Source organism: Argopecten irradians, chromosome 4, assembly GCF_041381155.1.
Source record: "Argopecten irradians isolate NY chromosome 4, Ai_NY, whole genome shotgun sequence".
In the NCBI taxonomy this organism is placed as follows: Eukaryota; Metazoa; Mollusca; class Bivalvia; order Pectinida; family Pectinidae; genus Argopecten; species Argopecten irradians.
In genome coordinates this window covers 31,168,520-31,189,326 of record NC_091137.1, presented here as the reverse complement: position 1 = coordinate 31,189,326, position 20,807 = coordinate 31,168,520, and the positions used below count along the sequence as shown (strand labels likewise).

The following is a 20,807-nucleotide window of genomic DNA, read 5'->3' as shown; positions in this document are numbered from 1 at the left end:
CCCTGCGTCCGTGGTCCGTGGTCCGTCGTCCGCCGTCGACGTCGTCCGTCGTCCGTCCGTAAACAATGCTTGTTATCACTATTTCTTAAAAACTGCAGCAGGGATTTTGTTCAAACTTCACATGGAGGGTCCCCTTGGTCCATATTTGTGCCATACAGATTTTGAGGCTGATCGGAAAAACAAGATGGCCACCAGGCAGCCATCTTTGATTTTGGCAGTTGAAGTTTGTTATCAATATTTCTTGAGAACTACTGAAGGGATTTTGTTCAAACTTCACATGGAGGTTACCCTTGGTCCCTAGTTGTGCCATACAGATTTTGAGGCTGATCGGAAAAACAAGATGGCCGCCAGGCAGCCATCTTTGATTTTGGCAGTTGAAGTTTGTTATCGATATTTCTTGAGAACTACTGAAGGGATTTTGTTCAAACTTCACATGGAGGGTACCCTTGGTCCCTAGTTGTGCCATTCAGATTTTGCGGCTGATCGGAAAAACAAGATGGCCGCCAGACAGCCATCTTTGATTTTTGCAGTTGAAGTTTGTTATCGATATTTCTTGAGAACTACTGAAGGAATTTTGTTCAAACTTCACATGGAGGTTACCCTTGGTCCCTATTTGTGCCATACAGATTTTGAGGCTGATAGGAAAAACAAGCTAGCCGCCAGGCGGCCATCTTGGATTTTGATAGTTAAGGTTTGATATCCCCATTTCTCAAAAAGTGCTGAAGGATCTTTCTCAAATTTAATATGTAGGTTCCCCTAGGGCCATTGTTGTGCATATTGCATTTTTGGACCAATCGATGAACAAGATGGCCGCCAGGCCGCCATCTTGGATTACGATAGTTAAAGTTAGTTATGGCTATTTCTCAGATAGTACTTAAGGGATCTGTCTCAAATTTCATATGTAGGTTCCCCTAGGGACCTCGTTGTGCATATTGCATTTTGGGACCGATCTGTTAACAAGATGGCTGCCAGGCAGCCATCTTGGATTTTTAGGTCATCTGACCCGAAGGGTCAGGATGACCTATAGTCATCATGCTTCGTCCGTCGTCGTGCGCCGTGCGCCGTCCGCCGTGCGCCGTGCGCCGTCCGCCGTCCGCCGTGCGCCGTCCGCCGTCCGTAAACTTTTCACATTTCAATCTTCTTCTCAAGTTTGACCAGTGGGATTAAGCTGAAACTTACATGAAATGATCCTGACATGGTCCCGACAAAGTGTTGTTATTTTTCGGGTCGATCCGAAATCCAAGATGGCCGCCACAGCCGCCATCTTGAAAACATATTTTGAACTTCTTCTCAAGTTCTACCAGTGCGATTTGGCTGAGACTTGCATGAAATGATCCTGACATGGTCCCGACAAAGTGTTGTTATTTTTCGGGTCGATCCGAAATCCAAGATGGCCGCCACAGCCGCCATCTTGAAAACACATTTTGAACTTCTTCTCAAGTTCTACAAGTGCAGATTGGCTGAAACTTGCATAAAAATGATCCTGACATGGTCCCGACAAAGTGTTGTTATTTTTCAGGTCGATCCGAAATCCAAGATGGCCGCCACAGCCGCCATCTTGAAAACACATTTTGAACTTCTTCTCAAGTTCTACCGGTGCGATTTGGCTGAAACTTGCATGAAATGATCCTGACATGGTCCAGACAAAGTGTTGTTATTTTTCGGGTCGATCCGAAATCCAAGATGGCCGCCACAGCCGTCATTTTGAAAACACATTTTGAACTTCTTCTCAAGTTCTACTAGTGCGATTTGGCTGAAACTTGCATGAAATGATCCTGACATGGTTCCGACAAAGTGTTGTTATTTTTCGGGTCGATCCGAAATCAAAGATGGCCGCCACAGCCGCCATCTTGAAAACACATTTTGAACTTCTTCTCAAGTTCTACCGGTGCGATTTGGCTGAGACTTGCATGAAATGATCCTGACATGGTCCCGACAAAGTGTTCTTATTTTTCGGGTCGATCCGAAATCCAAGAGGGCCGCCACAGCCACCATCTTGAAAACACATTTTGAACTTCTTCTCAAGTTCTACCAGTGCGATTTGGCTGAAACTTGCATGAAATGATCCTGACATGGTCCCGACAAAGTGTTTTTATTTTTCGGGTTGATCTGAAATCCAAGATAGCTGCCACAGCTGCCATCTTGAAAACACATTTTGAACTTCTTCTCAAGTTCTACCGGTTCGATTTGGCTGAAACTTGCATGAAAGGAGCGTGACATGGTCCCAACAAAGTGTTGTTACATCTCTGGTTGATCCCCAATTGAAGATGGCAACCATGATGCATGACACTATATCTAATTAATTTCCTATATGATTATTGCCAAGGTACTCAGATGACCGTTAAGGCCCATGGGCCTCTTGTGTTATTCAAAGTTTGTTATCGCTATTTCTCAGAAAGTACTGAAGGGATCTGTCTCAAAATTCATATGTAGGTTCCCCTAGGGCCCTAGTTGTGCATATTGTGATTTGGGACCGATCGGTCAACAAAATTGCTGCCAGGCAGCCATCTTGGATTTTTATATTCAAAGTTTGTTATCGCTATTTCTCAGAAAGTATTGATAGGATCTTTCTCAAATTTCACATGTAGGTTCCCCTAGGGCCCTAGTTGTGCATATTGTGATTTGGGACCGATTGATCAACAAGATGGCCGCCAAGGAGTCATCTTGGATTTTGATAGTTGAAGTTTGTTACCGCTATTTTTCAAAAGGTACTGAAGCGATCTGTCTCAAATTTTATATGTAGTATGTTTGAAAAAGTTTAAAAAGTAAAGAAAAGATCCATCTTTCCTTTGTCAGATATAGATCATTCTTTGGTGGGCGCCAAGATCCCTCTGGGATCTCTTGTTTAAAATTGTTACAAAATTTTACATTATTATAACGAAGTAGCATTAAAGATAATGGGTTTAGTTGATTTAATTACAATAAAATATGTTCCTACGACCAACTGTCTATAACGTAGAGTTCCACTATAACAAGGAGACACAACACGAATATACCACAGTCTTCCTAAACACAGGCATTTACCTACCGCAACACACTGACATTGGCTGCTGGGACATTAATTAATCCTAATAAACCAAGCCAAACCAAACCTGTCTATAACGACCGTTTATAATCTCGTGCAGTTTTACAACAATACACATACTTTTGTTTGCGCAACAGAATTTAGCGCAATTATTATTTTAAACAGGTTATAGCATTAATAATTTCGCGCAATTTACACAATGACTGTTCATGTATAAACAATATACACTGAAGTGCTACTACATCCATCATATCGAAGCCCACATTTCTGGTCCTAAAGCGTTACAATATGTATGTTTAGGTATCTAGTGACTTTTTGTATAGCCATATAACATTTAAAACGTTATATTTCGTCGACAGAGCCTGGTCAGAAGATCTCGTAACGCAGGTCTGTGGGGATCTGATTATGGAATTAAACAATGGTCACTATGACAACGCAAAATTCCGACTCACTTTAGCATGCAGCTTCTTCTACAAGTTTTTCATGTTTGTACAAGAACAATTGAAGGTATGCACATTTTCTAGTGAACTTTTATGGTTGGATAAACCATAGTGCACTTTTCACTTTGGGTCGCGAATGATGTTATGAAAGATATCTTGCAATCGTCAATGAAAATACATTTACTATTCCATGACATTTCCCCCGACATTCACTTAATATTGTCATAAGATTCAATGCCTTTGCTTTTTTCCCGTTTGATCGAATATTTTGCTTCTTCAGAAATATATTGAGTACCATTAAAATGATTAAAAGCTAATAACGAGCACCATAATTCTTAAGGACATTAGTGAAACATCAAACTTAACACAATGTAAAAACTTTTGCTTCTATGTTTATATGAAAACATGTGAAATAATTCAGTCTAGAATCACTGATTGTAATACTGTACAAATGTGAAATGAGGCTGTAGAAACACCAATTGTGTGATATAACATTCATACGTGCTTCAGAGTGCGGATTCAGCACACCTTTCTGGTACGACAGAGCTACCATACTCTGCTGTATCAGGAACACAGGTGTATGACGTTCCAGATGATGACGGACACAGAATTGTATGGAAGCCGTTGCCGAACGTCTCCGCTGACTATGTCACTACCGGAGAAGCACAGTTTGTGGACGACATACCAGCTTGTCAAAGTAATGAACACTTACTTCAACCACCTTAATCCTTTGAAAAACCTTAGTTTAGCGATCTATGTACAAATATCTAGTGATATTGTATGGTACAACACGTATTGAATTGATTATCCTACGTAAGTGTAATCATAGATATGTTTGACCGTGTTAAATTTCGCGATTTGCACATGATAACATTTCATGACGTTGTCGTTTTCGTGGGGAATATCTGCGATTAAAAGGTTTCCGCGTGACAAGCGTAATTTCCACCTTCGTTTAATTTCCATGTTTGCAGTACTAAAATGGATATATGGACTACATAGACAACGGCCTTGTTGTTTGCATTACGCATGCCTCACGATTCGCTGAAATCAAAATTTGATTCCTATATATTGTGAAACATTGAAACAAAAGTCTAAAATGAAATCTGTTTTAATTGTTATTTTACAGGTGAACTATTTGCTGTTCCTGTCACCAGTACGCACGCGCATGCACGAATCGTATCTGTTGACACGTCACGTGCCCTTGCACTCCCTGGTGTAGTGGACTATATCGCCAGCTCGGATGTACCGGGTAAAAACAAATTCGGTGAGATCGTGCCTGATGGCACACTATTTGCTGAAGGTGAGGTAAGAAAATAGTCCACATACATAGTGCTTAAATCATTTGGATAATTTCGCGTTTTAATGCAAGCTCGTGGAAATAAGCTACTCACATAATCAAAATCATTTACAGCATCATGTTAGAACCGGCATGTTTAATTATAATTTGATTCGAATTCACCACACATTGGTCATGTGTTGCTTCTTTTAAGATTTGAAGCTGATTAGGTTACCAATAATTATATATTATATTATACTGTACAAAATAAAATGAAGATGGTTTCAATATGCCGTCGGTATTCAAACCTTTGGTGACATATTAAATATGTCATCATTTAGCCGAGGCTTCAAGAAAGGAATACACATTAATATGCAATATTTCAACAACGAATGTTTACAAAAGTTTGTTGACATGTTAGCGATTTCATCATTGAATCAATGATATATTTGATAACGATAAAAATACCGGACTATACCTCGTCGTCATCCAAGTTGTTTTTATCTTGCAGTTCCTTTAAAAGTGGGTAGTTCGCGATTGGATCATAGTTCTATTTTACGTCCGTGTGCTGGTGGCTATTAGGTGCCATGAGTTAAAAACAAACAAACTTTTTTTACGAACTGAATATTACATGTATGTAATATATGTATCGGACAGGAAAGTACCATATGAAAAACGTGTTTGACCTGTATTACTTTCAACACCATTATAGTTCTTAAGATGCACCACCGCTGACAAATGTTATTTTTTCTTTATAAATTCATGACCAGACGAATTAGTATTTTCCTTCAGTTACAAAAGTAATTTACTTTACGCCATTACCACCGTTGAAAAGTTTGAGCTTTTAATTTTAGGTCAAGATAAAAAATATATAAAAATAATTAATTCCGTCCCGAAGACAATTCGTGTCACTATCTCCTACGTCGCATGAAGTACTGATTCCGCATGAACCAAAAGCAAAATTGTTTGTGTGTTAATTAGACATATATAAATATACACGTTTAAACACCATTTGTTATTCAAATGATTAGTATCGTTTATGCTCTGTCGGCGGTGGAGCATCTTTAAAGGCCCACTACCTTTCCGAAACGGCTTTTGATTTCGATAATTTTGTAGAGTCGAAAAAGTTATTAACTTACCGTTAATTCAACGATCTCATCATCATCATCTAAAAAAATGTTACTGCGCCAGACGGCAAAACAGCAAAATGAATCTCAACAGATATATATTCCGCAGGAAATCTTGCATATTTGTGGTGTTGTTATACCATTTTAGACCATCAATATGTATTTTCTTATGTGCTATTTATGTTTTTATGAAACCTTTAAATTTTGCTCATGAAAGGTAGTGGACCTTTAAGAAATTAATGTGTGTTTGAGAAAGATACATTCTTGTTCTTCTATTTTTCTTCTATAAGGCATAGGACACTACAGGGACAGATTGACAAAATCACGCTCCAAAGTCCTTCGTATATTTAACATAAACGTCCTTCCACATATCAGCATTGTTGTCTGCTTGATGAACAGCCTAACAAATAATAATAACTATTTTACGTTTTGTCCAGGTGTTTTGCTACGGTCAGGTAATTGGAGCCATTCTGGCCGAGAGTCGTGATATTGGGGCCAAGGCAACACAACTAGTAGCTGTCACATATGAAAAGATGGACGCTGTTTTTACCATAGAAGTATGGATATGAATTTATCAGAATATTTTACACGTGAAAATATGGCTAACGAATGACTTAAGAAAACTGAGAGGCGTTAACTAAGATAAGTGATCAAGGGAGATAAGGAAGTATGAAAGATTGTTTATCTAAACTAAATATCCATTTCTCATTGTATTTAATAACAAACTTTACTGATTCCTTACTAAAAAGAATGACATTCATAGAAAAAATAGGAAAATAATGTCAAAGCATTAATTGATCAAATTTCCGTCGCACCTTTGACACTCGCTATCCCTGTCATCGATACGGCACCTATTATGCAAATAACAGACAAACATTTTGTTATAGGAAGCAATAGAGAAGAATTCGTTCTTTGAGGGAGTACATAAGATTGAAGTTGGTGATCTAGAAGGTATTCGTAAAACTGCTCAGTGTGTGGAAGGGTCATGTTCCACAGGCATACAGGAACACTTGTACATAGAGACACAGTCCGCCCTGGCAGTACCAAAACTAGAGCAACACGAAATGGAGGTGTTCTCGGCAACGCAGATGTTGACGAGTGCTCAGGTAAGCAATAGGAGCTGAAGGTGTTCTCACTACTCAGGTGCTCACGAGTATTCGTGTCAGGCTACTAGATCAATTAATATATCCTATGTAGATATTTGGTTTATTCTAATAAGAAAATACCATGTTGTCAGCTACTTGCCTGCTTTGGACTTAAAGCGAGGTCATTAATTTTTCGTTAGTTTGGCTGTGTAAGGGAACTTAATATTTTTTTTCAATATTCGCAAATCCAATTTTCGCGACCAGTGCAATGTCTCGCGTAATCCCGTAAATATATCTCCCCTGCGAAAATAACCGACTCTAAGGTATATGAACAACTGTTTGTGTACATCTGTCGATAACGTAGATACAGTTACGTTACAGATGACGATGAAATATGCTCTGTGTTTCTGCCTATTGTTGACCTTTTAGGTGACTGCAATGAAGAGCAACATATATTGAGTTATTCTATATTCACACACGTGAATATAATCTATATTCACACACGTGAATATAATAAAGTACCATGGACCATTTTTTAATGTATGGATTAAATATTAACAATACTTAAAAGTCTGAATTTGTTAATGGATGCCATTAATTTGAAACCATAAAAAGAGCAACATAACGAGCGTTCAAATATCGGAATGTTAATATCTTCCATACATATATGTCGATGGATTCCTGATAGTGTTATGCGCCTAGCGCTTTATTCTTTTTGCAAACTCGTTAAAAATTATGTTACTTGAATATGTAATTTATTCGTTTTTCTACAAAACAGCATATTGTTTCTGAATTCTTAAATATACCCCGGAATAGAGTGGCGGTGAAGATAAAACGAGTAGGTGAGTAGTTTATACAAGGAACTTATTACAAATGTTAGAAGGATTCTGAATAATGGATCCCCACATTTGCGTTCGTTTGTCAATCTTCACAAACCTAAATCCTTTGGTTTAGTTTTCCTTTGTTGTATGAGCTTTGCGTGTTACCACGTGTATTGAGTATCTCAAAATATAATTTTTAAAAATCCTTTCTCTGTATTACAAAGTTGGTACTAGTATTAATACAAATCCTATAGCTGATACAACACAAGTAAATAACTAACATATGTTTGATCAAAAAATGAGTGAATCCATCTTTGAATTCATTTGGATTGCTTTGGAGATATTTTTATGGAAAAAAAAGTTAATGTGATGCTTGTCATTAAGGTGGAGCATTCGGTGGAAAACAGGGTGACGCAATCGCTGTGGCGGGAATAGCGTCAGTTGGAGCCTGGAAGTAAGTGGATTTTAACATTTTATATGGTGTTCTCATGTTTCTGATTCATTTGTACCAGTTGAAATGCGTGTACGGGATTGTTGTCCTCGAATACCGAATGTGTTGATAAACAGCTGGTTATCAATTTCGTGCTTCAACATTAATTCAGTCTCAAATCGTATCAACGTTTGGTATTCAAAATACATTATTATGTATATGAACGTCATTTATACTCGAACACGATGCAAGGCACGTAGTACGCATATTATAAGCGGCAGCAGAAGTACTGATAATTGCTTCTATGAATCATGAAGTAGTTCTTTACTATAATGAAGAAAGGAAATAATGGTTCTAATTGTGTTTCATACTATATAGTATTCTTAAACGTGTGATTTTTATTGTTATTTGACAATTAAGAGTAGTAAATAATTACTGGTTGATTTCAATTCACATGTGGGTAAAGCTTACCTCTTCTGTAAGTTGATCATCAAATCTGGACTAGTATCATGTCTTATTAGAAAATATTACAAAAGTCAATGAAAACTATTTACTCTTAAAAGATGCTCCACCGCCGACAGAGCATAAACGATACTCATCATTTGAACAATGATTGGTGTTTAATCGTGTCTATATATGTGTCTAATTATCACAAAAAATAATATAATTTATTTTGCTTTTCGTGTATGCGCAATCAATAGTCCATTCCATATAGGACAAAGTGCCACGATTTTTTTTCGGGACGCAATTACTTATTTGTAACATTTTACTTTGAATTAAAATGAGAAGCTCAAACTGTTCAATGGTGGTAATGGTTTAAAGTACATAACTTTTATAACTGAAGAAAACTACTAATCCGACTGCTCCTGTTTTTGATAGAGAAAACAATACCATTTGTCAGCGGTGGAGCATCTTTAAAGATTTGTTTTAACTTCTGCTTTAATGCTTTTCTGTGGAGAATTTGATGTCAGAAGTGAATAGTCGGGCAAAGAAAACCAATCTAAATGCGTTCACTGGCCTTCAAAAAGTCCTTACATGTCATACCGACGGTCAAGTTCTGCTTAAGTTATCCAATTTTGACCATTGAAACTACGGAATAGTTCCGCGTAAATTTACCACAGTTAAAGCGAGACTGCGTGTTAATTTCAACGCGAACATAGCCAGCAGGGTGGACAATTTAAGATGCCTGTAATATTAAACTTCTTCGCATGCACAGCGATTTTGACGGAAATTATACTGGATATATTAACTCTATTTTTAACGACCTTAGCCTTCGTTTGCGAATATTCACTTTAAAAATTCCTTAAAGTTGAGGACTGTTGATGAAACTGGGCCCAGATTGTTTTTATTATTTTTATGTCAAAGAAACACGTTTGTTTACAAGGACAAAACGGCCAGTGCGCTGTGTATGGGACAGAGCTACAGACGTCCACATTACAGGGAAAAGACACCCTGCTAAAACAATATACAAGGTATGTGTACTGAAAATGGCCATATTTTAATATTTATTCGTGTCTTACAGGTCATGTACTTTGACGAAGAATTGCTTCAATTTTTCTCTTCACTATTTCAGTAAAGGATCTTAGTGCATTACAAACTCGTTTTTGTTACTGATTTCTTTTGTTTTACAGGCGTACTTTAATGACGATGGTCGGATTCTCGGGCTAGACGTTAAGTTTTACATCAACGCTGGATATACACAAGATGCCAGTCCTTATGTAAATATAATAGAAAGCAAGAATATAATTCAAAATTTTAAAAACACAAATTTTCAACGCAATACTCCATATGTATCTACTCATTCAATGATTCATATCAGGTTTTTATTCGTATATACGTTGTACGATTTTTGAATTTGACAGCATAAAAATTCTTTGATTTGCATTATTTAATTGTCATTCAAATCAAAAAATGAATGTTGAGAATGGCATAAAAATTGCGGTATAGCCGGTTATTTTCACGATCAAAATTTTCAAAATAAAAAAAAAGAGATAATCTAATTTTAACGCTTTTCACGATATGGCTTTAAGGGTTTATATGATTCAATCATTTCTTAAAATTTCGCAGATCAAATTATCGCGATCATAGCAATGCGCGAAATCGCGAAAATATCATTACGAAAATTACCAGCCATACGGAAATTATATGCGTTTGAAAAATATAAAACAATATCCAATTGCATATAATGACGATTTCCTTTTTCCTGATATATTCTATTAAAAGGTAGTCAAGATTGCATTCTGGTTTCTCTCCGGAAGTTATAATATCCCCAACATTAAAGGTGAAGGACACATGTGTAAAACTAATCTGCCTTCAAATACAGCGTTTAGGGGCTTCGGTGCACCTCAAATGTTGTTTGCCGTGGAACACATTGTACAGCATGTTGCTAGTCATCTAGGAATGCCACCAGAACAGGTAACGATCTATAAAACGCAATTCTAAACGCAAATATCAATGTTGTGATTGTAATTTTCCAACATTGCAATTGAAAAAAAAGATGATTAATGTATTTCAAAAACAAAAGTCACCAGCAGCTATGATTTTAACAGGTAATTGAATAATTAATGAATTTAGGTGCGTCAGACCAACTTGATTCGACAAGGTTCTATGACAGTCTCGCGCCAGGTTATATCAGACGATAATCTGATGCGTTGCTGGACAGAGTGTCTCGCTGACAGCCAATATGACCAACGGAAACAAGAAGTGGCGGAATACAATAGGTAAATAGTCAATAGCAACATGAAATAGACACATACAATTGGTAAATAGTCAATAGCAACATGAAATAGACATATACAATTGGTAAATAGTCAATAGCAACAGGAAAATGTAACATACAATAGGTAACTAGATAGGTAAAATAGTCAATGGCATCAGGAAATAGTAATGAACATAATAGGTAAACGAACGAAATGCACATCAAGAATGAACAAAGTAAATAGTCATAGCAACATGGACCATCAGGAAATAGTAATGGCATCAGGAAATAGTCACATACAATAGGTAAATAGTCAATAGCAACATGAAATAGACACATACAATAGGTAAATAGTCAATAGCAACATGAAATAGACACATAGATAGGTAAATAGTCAATAGCAACAGGAAAATGTAACATACAATAGGTAAATAGTCAATGGCATCAGGAAATAGTCACATACAATAGGTAAATAGTCAATAGCAACAGGAAATAGTCGCGTACAATAGGTAAATATTCAATGGCAATAAGAAATAATCACATAAAATAGGTAAATAATCATTAGCAATAGGAAATAGTCACATACAATAGGTAATTAACAAGAGGAAATATAATAATAATAATGTGTGAAACTAAATTAGTAAGCGGGAAATTCACGGCTAATTGAAATGCATGTACTAGTATCAGTTCCTTGTTACTTGATGTTAATGAACCAAATATTTGAATATAGCAAACCTTTTATTCTTTTCCTTTCTAGATTAAACCGCTGGAGGAAACGAGGGATGGCTTTGATACCTATCATGTTCGGCGTTGGGTATGCTCCCTTGGTGGCAAACCAGGTAAGGAACGTACAAAGCATGACGTACAGGAACAAGAACTTGATTTAATAAACAACTTCTTAATTAAGTATGTCTAACTCTGTCAACAGAGTCATAATAACTAGGTTTAAAGATATCCCTATCAATAGATTAAGATATCGCTATCAACAGACCCCTAGTGAACGTGTTTATAAATATGTCTTCCATAATTGGCAGGGTTATCCCGTTGTTTCTCAGAAAAAAGATTCATAGGATTTTCCCTACCTTGAGGGTAGGACGCAGAAGTCTGAGACTGAGACTGATAATTTATGAAGCCTGTCTTTGAAGTCCTTGCTTTTTCCGTTGACTAAATATTTGCATACGTTTTGTTCTAGGCAGGAGCTTTAGTGCTGGTGTACCTTGATGGTTCTGTCTTACTAACACATGGTGGCGTGGAAATGGGCCAAGGACTCCACACCAAAATGATTCAGGTAAAGTTATATATTCAGTGATGTGATACTCCTGTTCATGTGTATCATTGGTATGCAATTATTATAATCAAAGGGATATCAACATATAATAAACAAGTGAATTCGAAGCGACATTCCATCTCGGCCTATCAATAAAAGGGTGTAACCAGAATTTTTTTAAGAAAATCAGATTATCCAATTGTATTTAGCTTTGTATGCATCAATTTACTTGTCATTTTTCTATGTTAAAGTGATATTTCTACACTCAAACCTAGCTTAGCGACCCATTGTTTTAAACGACCCGTTGTCATACGTGACCTATTGTTTTCCGCCTGACGTTATCTATTGTATTCGTTACTTAAATTAAGCAACTCCCTCCAAGATGTAACTATTTTGTATTTCATTAAATAAGGTTGCAGCTACTGAGTTGGATATACCAAAGGAAAAGATCATCATCAGTGAAGTTAGCACAGGAACAGTTCCAAATACAACTGAATCTGGTGGAACGCAAGTGGCCGACCTGAACGCAGGTGCGATCCAGGTATGGCTGAAAAATCGGAATCCTTTGTATCTGTTCTTACTATTTCTATTTTATTTTAAAGCAAATATGATATTTTAGAACAATACAATATCAAAACATTTGAAATATAGTCATATCCATATTCATTTGTAGTATTTTAATGTAATCATCAACAACATATCAAAAAATAAAAATATAAAAAAATATCAAAAGACAAAAAATAGTAGTAGGCAAATATATTACAATGGGACAATGAGACAAACGATTCACGGACAAAAAGATTTCTTGGAATTACAATTGTATATGTCATACATTTTATTTGTAAGTGTCACTTTCTCTCAGAATGCTTGTGTGAAGATCCGCCACCGTCTGGAGCCGTTCAAGAAAGCTAATCCAAAAGGAACATGGACAGACTGGGTAAGATCCACAACATTACATTTGACATCGTTAGAAATGTATATATAAACAAAGTTGTATTTGTTGTCATTGGTATGCTTATAATATCATTTTGTTTAGTGTTAGCGACTTTACACATACAAGTTACTATTCCCATGGGTGATATCTTATAATATATTGTCTTTAACACTGTATAGTTATTTAAGATAAATGAGTACTCAACATATAATACATTTAGTTTTATGTTACATTTTGTAATGGTTATTTGTTAGGGGTGATTTTTAGTCCTTTCCTTCAATTCATTTAAAACCCCCTTCTCGATAAAAGATTAAAGTGTATTATGATCTAGTTTATTGATAGTCTTTTATCTTCCGAGTTCGCCATCGTTCTGTTCGAGCTACACTAACTAATGTTTTACCTATGTCGATTGGTCAGTTGAGTGACCCTGTTTTTATTGTCGTTTAGGTAAATGCAGCCTATGAACAGCGAGTTAGTCTGTCTGCGACTGGATTTTTCAAGTAAGTGGTAACTTTATAATTTTGCAATTTTTAGTCATTTTAAAGTGAATAGTCGGGCAAAGAAAACCAGTCTAAATGCGTTCATTGGCCTTCCAAATGTTCTCACATATTAATACGACGGCCAAGTTCTGCTTAGTTTCCCAGTTCTGACCATTAAAGTAAAGAAAAGTTGAAAGCATTGAAAGCGAGGCTGTGTGGAAATGTAACCACGGACATAGTGAGCCGGGAGGACGTTTTAGAATTCCCATACTTTAAATTAATTTCTTCGTACGCAGACAGATTTTGACGTGAGATTTTATTTTTCCATTTCATAAGAAATTATACTGGATACATTCACACCATTTTTACCGACTTAAGCCATCCTTGCCCGACTGTTCACTTTAACATGTAATATATTAAACATCAGCAGTGTCAGTCATGGTATCATTCATCTCAGTTTAAAAAACTGCCATATCAATTATTTGTTTTATTTAACTATTTTAGTACACTTTGATTTTATATATTTCAGTTATGAAGTGTAAGTGTAAAAATTAAGTGTAACATAATTCAATCAATCGCAGAACATATTTTACTTAGAAATCATAACGCCATTTTATCAGCCAATCAGATGTGACGAAACAAACGATGAATTTTTGAAAAATTAGGTGGCAACATAATTTTAAGCTGGTAATAATGTTAATTACAGGATTTTGGGTCCCAAATCGAGATAGGGTGCCATATTATTCTATTATGGCCCTTTCCAGAGGGAACTGTTCTCCTATAGTGTTGTCTGGTGAGATATAGTCCCCGAGTCGAAGACGAGGGGACTATACCTCGCCAGACAACACTATAGGAGAACTGTTCCCGAGGGAAAGGGCCATAATAGATTTAGTACGTCACATGACATTCATTATGACGTCATATATTTGGTCGCGTGCTCATTCCCGGGGGACTATACTTTGGTATAGTTCCCGTAGTCAGGTATAGTCTCCCGTAGTCAAGAAGGACAGGGAACTGTCGCAAAATAGATCATAGCTGTTATCCAATCGCATTCCTAGTAATTGTCATGTGATGTACTAAATAACCTTACCAAACGCAGTTAGAACGAATATACGTACCCGGCCTACTATACCTTTCGGCCGGGTACGAATTGGTCCCTATGTGTCGTAGTGGAGCACTGCCTCCGAAAATCACTCGGGCATAGTTTTCTATACTTTTTTGTGGGTTTCCAATTATCTTATGCGTATACATGCATTTACATATTATTTTTGTCCAAAACAAACATAACTACAATTCTTAATATTTACCGTACCGCTCACAAGACGTCAAATTCACAATTTGTGGACTTGCCGTATAAATTCCCTTCAGAAAGACCTTCATATGTATTATGTAAAAAAAATAATGCCTCGATGAGAATTTGATATTTTATGTGGTTCAGTTTTATTGCCTAGTAGGTAAGCGATATCAAACAAGTACGATAAAATGCAAACAGACGTTTTATAATGGTTTGCATAATCATTACTATGCTCCATTAGCAGAAATAGGCACCAATTGAAGCTCTGAAGACGACATCATTTTCTATCTAAAAGTCTTTTGAACTGCAATATTGCAGCTATCCGTCTGTCTATTATATATTTTTTATGTAAAATTGGTGGAAGGCAATTGAATATTGCTTTCTTTGGTAAGAAGATTCTCCATTTCATCTACATTTACTGTGCAATTTTTTGGGCTAATCGGATTCAAAATGTCCTTTCAGCGCGCCCATCTTGGATTTTAAGAGTGAGAAGACAAAATATTTTGTAGCTAACTGATAATCATTTATGATAACATTATGAGGCAAGGTTGGCTACAATTAAACAAGGAGTTGACTGAAAGGGGTCAAAGTTATCTTTGGTCAAAGTTATCTTTTCTGAACCAGATTGTATTACATTGTGTTTGCAAAGTTGTTAAAACAAGACTCATGAACTGACCAATTGGTCACAGGTCAAGGTCAATGAGTCAGAGATTAGGTTATTGGTCACCAACTTCGGCATGAATAAATATTTTCCATGCTCTTAATAAGAGATAAGATTTTTTTTATATCATACTGAAGCTTTTCAGAATTACATATATTCTAGTGAAGATGTTTTTAATATTAAGCAAGGAGACCGCGGTCATCGGGTAAATAAATCCTGGTGAATAGTATTTCATTATCTACTATGAACATTCTCGTTCATTTTAAAAGTGTCTCTTGAAACAGAAAATTTAAAAACATTTCAATTTGTAATGATCGAGGGCTTGATTGTGGTAGTCTGACACTCTGGTGGTCGTGGTGGACTTGTCATTTAAGCAGAGTTCTTCCTCCTTTGTCAGTATTCTAGTTGAATTTCACAATTTACTGTCAATAATCAACATCTTGCAATCATCTTTTATTATTGACTGATATTTGTTTGTAGGTCCCGAGTAGAAGGCTATGACTTTGACACCAATACTGGGGTTCATGCTAACTACTTCACATATGGCGTGGCTTGTACTGAGGTCGAGATCGACTGTCTTACCGGCGAGCACCAGGTAAAATATCATGTGTAATAAACCGGCTCATATAAATTACAATTTGAAATCGAACTAAAAAAACGTATGCTTAACTAAGTAGTATGCAGTGATGTATGTTACTACATATTTCGGTGCAACATCGATATTGAACATAGCTCAAAAATTAAAATTGCCGCTAAAACATTTCAGTTTCGGCGTTTCGTATGATATTGATGTGGCGTCATCGTCAGAAATCCATGTGTTCAGTAATACTGTCCTATAATACAGTTTCGTTAACATTAGTAATGATGATTCACTTTAATTATGCATGACATGAACCAATAATTTATTAGTATTTGCTTTTTTTAATCAATTTCTGAATTTTTTTTATGTTAAAGGTACGTTTTGGTGTTGGTATTTGCTAATGTTCAGTACTTTATATACATATTGTCGGTTAAATATCACATTTTAAGTTTGCCTTTTCTACCCTTTTAGGTACCTCGCGTGGATATAGTGATGGACGTCGGAAAAAGTCTGAACCCTACGATTGATGTTGGCCAGATCGAAGGCGGATACGTTATGGTAACTAATTATACATGCCGTGTATGATTATTAACGCGTATCGTATACTGAGTAACTCGTTAGTGAATAAAAGAATTCGCGATTTCGACTGAAAACTTTATAATTTAATATTTAAATGAATTAAGACATCGCAAGCTTGCTTCACATTTTCGCAACCATGACGAAAATGTCAGCTCCGTGATAACAATCAGCTATACGGTATATTACGTTAACGATACAGATAGCTCACTTTGAGCAAAATTGATTTCATGAAAGTCAAGAAAAATGAATGTGTTTTAACTATATACAACACTGTATTTATCCAGGGTTACGGATTGATGACCATGGAACAGATACAGCTCACTGCGGAGGGTAGGATGAAAGCATCCGGGCCACTGGAGTACAAAATACCAACTGTCCGAAATATTCCACGGCAGTTCAATATCAAACTTCTCCAGAACAGTGAAACTGTCAAAACTGTTTATTCATCGAAGGTAACTAGAACATAATCTTAGCAAACGATGTACTATGCATATTCAATTTTAAGTAAAAAACAGTTCTGTTTTTACAAAAATATATTAATTAGTACTTGTAATTGCAATGCAAACCTCTTTTGTGGTAGAGATCAGCGTAGTTATCTGCCACTATGTTACACCGCCAACCACAGGAGAAGGTCGTTGGAATAACTGCCTTTCGTAATAAAGACATTATATTATCTTGTGTGTTTTAATGTAGGAAATTGTTATTAAATATACATATAAACAATGAATGTTCTTCCATATGGCAATTATACTGGATGAATGCCAACTGGACTGTGGCAACTTCCTGAACAAATTTGCCGTTGTCTATTTGACATTCATCCTACCATGATTGCAAATTGAAAGCAGATAAATTCTGAAATGTACTTGTTCTCTACAGGGCGTTGGCGAGCCTCCTCTTCTATTAGCATCGTCGGCTTTCTTTGCAATCAAAGAAGCAGTACAAGCGGCCCGAGCACATGCTGGTCTGACTGACGACTACCCTCTAAAGTGCCCGGCCACTGTAGAGAGAATCCGAATGGCCTGCAAGGATAAAATATCAGATAAAGTAAAACTATTCCATTGGTCACATGTATAACATTTTTAAAATTGAAAAAAAAAAAAAAAAAAAAAAAATTAAGCAATGGCAAATAAAACGTTTTATGACATGGTTTATTGATATTTGATAATTGAATAAAATTTAATTATTGATAATACATGTACATTGTAATATTTCCATGCTGAAACAATCATGCAATACTTGTAGTTTACGTAATGCTTCTCGCTTGAGTTATGAAATTGTAGTTTCTTATATTGTACCTAAGTCTTTGTTTCAGTAGGAATAGAACTTTAGTATTTAATTACTTATTTTTAATTTCATTATTTATTTATTTTTCTTTTGCAGTGCGAGCTAGCCGAAATGAAACCAAACAGCAGTCCACTGATTATTATATAAGAATCGTTCAGGGCGTGCAAGAGTTTCTTCTTAACTTCTGAGATTGTACGGTGTCAATGATAGCACATAATGTGAGTAGGCGTACAAATCAGAAGGATCTGAACATAAGTACACAAGAGACTAGGAACGGCGCCATGGAAATAACCCGTCTCTGTATTAAAGACATGGAAAATATATATGGTGACGTGGTCACCGGACATTGAATAAAAACACTATTAACCAGATAAATAAGACGGGGAAATGTGAAATTATGTACATGTTCATAAAAACCCGTGAAATTATGTACATGTTCTTGAAATTCAGGACCAGATTTCTCGAAACAATCCCATTAAAGTCAAAAATGGAATCAGTGAATATTTTTCGTTTCGAGCTAAAGATGCTCCATCACTAACAGAGTATAAACGATACCCATCATTTGAACAATAACTGATGTTAAATCGTGTTTATTAGTCCAGTAAAGATAGGTTGTTACCCCAAAATAATCGCAACAGAATTTTTTCTTTGTTTTTCATACAGATCTGACTTTGTTTTATACAAGACAAAAAGTCGCCACAAATCAAAAATTTGGGAAAGAGTTTTTCTTGACCCCCAAAAAATCAGAAATATAGGGCAATTTGCATAATTTGCCAACTTTGAATCCAAATATAAACTTACATGGTTATCATGAGATACTAGAAAATTACTGTATGGCAAGAACGTTATAAGGACAGTACAGATTGCCAAAAATATCAGTTGAAATCAACACAGGGAAAAATTATGACAACATGAAAATTGCATAATTATGTCCTTGTAACAGCCAAATATGCTTTTGTTGGATTGTTAAGATAAAAAATTGTAATCATCAACAATACCATTGATACTCATTTTGGTGGAATCTTTTTAAATAAAACTTGTTGATTAAAGGCTTTAAAAGTAAAACGTTTTACTTTCACTACCTGAGATAACATGGTTGCTCAAAGTTGGTCTTTTGGTCTTTTCCAAGGATATTTTGAAGTCCAAATTGAAAAATATTATTCAGTAAGTTCCGTCTCAAGTGTTTAGATAGTTATTAATTCAGATTATAAGCTATAGTCACCTTTAAGAGATAACCATATCAAGATATCCCCATATTTAAAAGAAGTGAGGATGATGAAATCCTCATTTAGTGTCAATTTGACTAAACTTCTCTAATTGGCTAAGTCCTTAAGTTGAAATATCAAAAATGTGAATATCTATTTTGTGACTAATCAGATTGCAAAACCCTTTGGCAGATATTACCACCATAATGGAGCGTTCTTTATAACGTGAGATTGAAGTTTCTTTTTGATCAAATATTTGAATAGGCCAGTTTTTCATTTTTAGCTCGCCTATTCGAAGAATAGGGGAGCTAATGTTGTCACCCCGGCGTCGGTTGTCACCCCGGCGTCGGCGTCAGCGTTGGCGTCCCATTTCACGTTAAAGTTTTTGAGCAAGTTTCTGTTTCGTCAATTGTTTAAGCTTAAGTCATCATAAATGTTTATGATTTTATTTTCCTAATGTGTATGGATGCTGAACGTGATAATACAACCAATTTGGGGCCCTTTAGGGGGTTTTTGAGTCTGTTAATTTGACATATTTCCATGTTTAAATAGTAAATACTTGAACATCAACTTCTTCTGAATAGGCGAGCTTTGATGTTCTCCAACAGCTCTTGTTCCATAATGGAACCGGATGGGAGTTACATGATTTTCAATGAGATAAAGGAATAAAATAAAAGTTCAATTTCAATTTTATAGCTGAAAATCAACACAGTTTGGATTTATTTACTGGCAAAACTTTATGATAAACGAATAAAGCATATTTGAAAAAGTAAGATTTTTGTATTGCAGATTTATGGACTTATTTTGATATTCAGCCAAATTAACGTCATAGGAAGTTTTTACTTCTAAATAAGATGTGCATATTTATACCGTTTTTACAACAAATGATCAAAATAATAAGTACAAAATATACAAAAAATGTATAATATATTTGGAAGCAAATGCTTTTTTATTTTCCGAAATATTAACTACCAAAATGGGTGTTTTGCCACAAATCTAAGTATAAAAACACTTCAAATTGGCACGATCAGTCAACTTGACAGGTTAATATTTAGTTTTTTTTTCTAGCTTATGTATTATCAATCATGCATTAATATCAAAGAAAAAGTAATTCTTTCAGACATAAAACATAAACTGATATTTGTTCAGGATAAGATTTTATAATTTTTTTGCATCTAAAAATAACAAAAACGGCAATGCTAGCTAAATTCAAATGGTTTTGAGACGTTTTCATCCTTCTTTATTTCTTGGATTGACAAAAATTATTGTATCATTTCAACTTATTTATACTAACCTAAGGTTTGTCTTACTATATACCCGATTTCATATTTCAAGTATTGCAAAAATAGCAGATATTGTACTTTAAAAGTGGTCAAAAGTGAGATTTCTTTATATTTCCTTATATTTCGGGTGTTGAAAAAACGACTTTCCGAACATATGATTTTTGGCGACTTTTTTCATGGTAAAATACTAAGATCCTCCAACCCAAAAAGCAGAAAACAAATTCTGTTGCAATTATTTGGAGGTTAGGCCTCTATTTTTCGTATTTTTACTGGACTATATATGTATCTAACCAATATAAACTTATTTAGTTTGCTTTTGGTGCATGCCCAATTAGTGCT

The 20,807-nt window shown here is 35.6% G+C and overlaps 1 protein-coding gene across 3 annotated transcripts in view; it reads left to right on the top strand.

Moving 5' to 3' along the window:
• The window catches only part of LOC138321278 (xanthine dehydrogenase/oxidase-like), a 41,393-nt gene extending 21,882 nt beyond the window's left edge, over nt 1-19,511 (top strand). For all 3 annotated transcript variants that reach the window (XM_069264838.1, XM_069264837.1, XM_069264836.1), the window contains 21 exons: nt 3,385-3,532; nt 3,976-4,162; nt 4,592-4,770; nt 6,306-6,425; nt 6,756-6,974; nt 7,732-7,795; nt 8,159-8,228; nt 9,589-9,676; nt 9,836-9,922; nt 10,428-10,619; nt 10,779-10,924; nt 11,660-11,741; nt 12,095-12,190; nt 12,582-12,710; nt 13,032-13,106; nt 13,551-13,603; nt 16,018-16,132; nt 16,589-16,675; nt 16,981-17,148; nt 17,573-17,740; nt 18,077-19,511. In XM_069264838.1, coding sequence (XP_069120939.1) covers nt 3,385-3,532; nt 3,976-4,162; nt 4,592-4,770; nt 6,306-6,425; nt 6,756-6,974; nt 7,732-7,795; nt 8,159-8,228; nt 9,589-9,676; nt 9,836-9,922; nt 10,428-10,619; nt 10,779-10,924; nt 11,660-11,741; nt 12,095-12,190; nt 12,582-12,710; nt 13,032-13,106; nt 13,551-13,603; nt 16,018-16,132; nt 16,589-16,675; nt 16,981-17,148; nt 17,573-17,740; nt 18,077-18,127 — 2,524 coding nt within the window. In that variant the 3' untranslated portion in view covers nt 18,128-19,511. The remainder of the gene's footprint in view (nt 1-3,384; nt 3,533-3,975; nt 4,163-4,591; nt 4,771-6,305; nt 6,426-6,755; nt 6,975-7,731; nt 7,796-8,158; nt 8,229-9,588; nt 9,677-9,835; nt 9,923-10,427; nt 10,620-10,778; nt 10,925-11,659; nt 11,742-12,094; nt 12,191-12,581; nt 12,711-13,031; nt 13,107-13,550; nt 13,604-16,017; nt 16,133-16,588; nt 16,676-16,980; nt 17,149-17,572; nt 17,741-18,076) is intronic.
• Nucleotides 19,512-20,807: the final 1,296 nt, after the last annotated feature.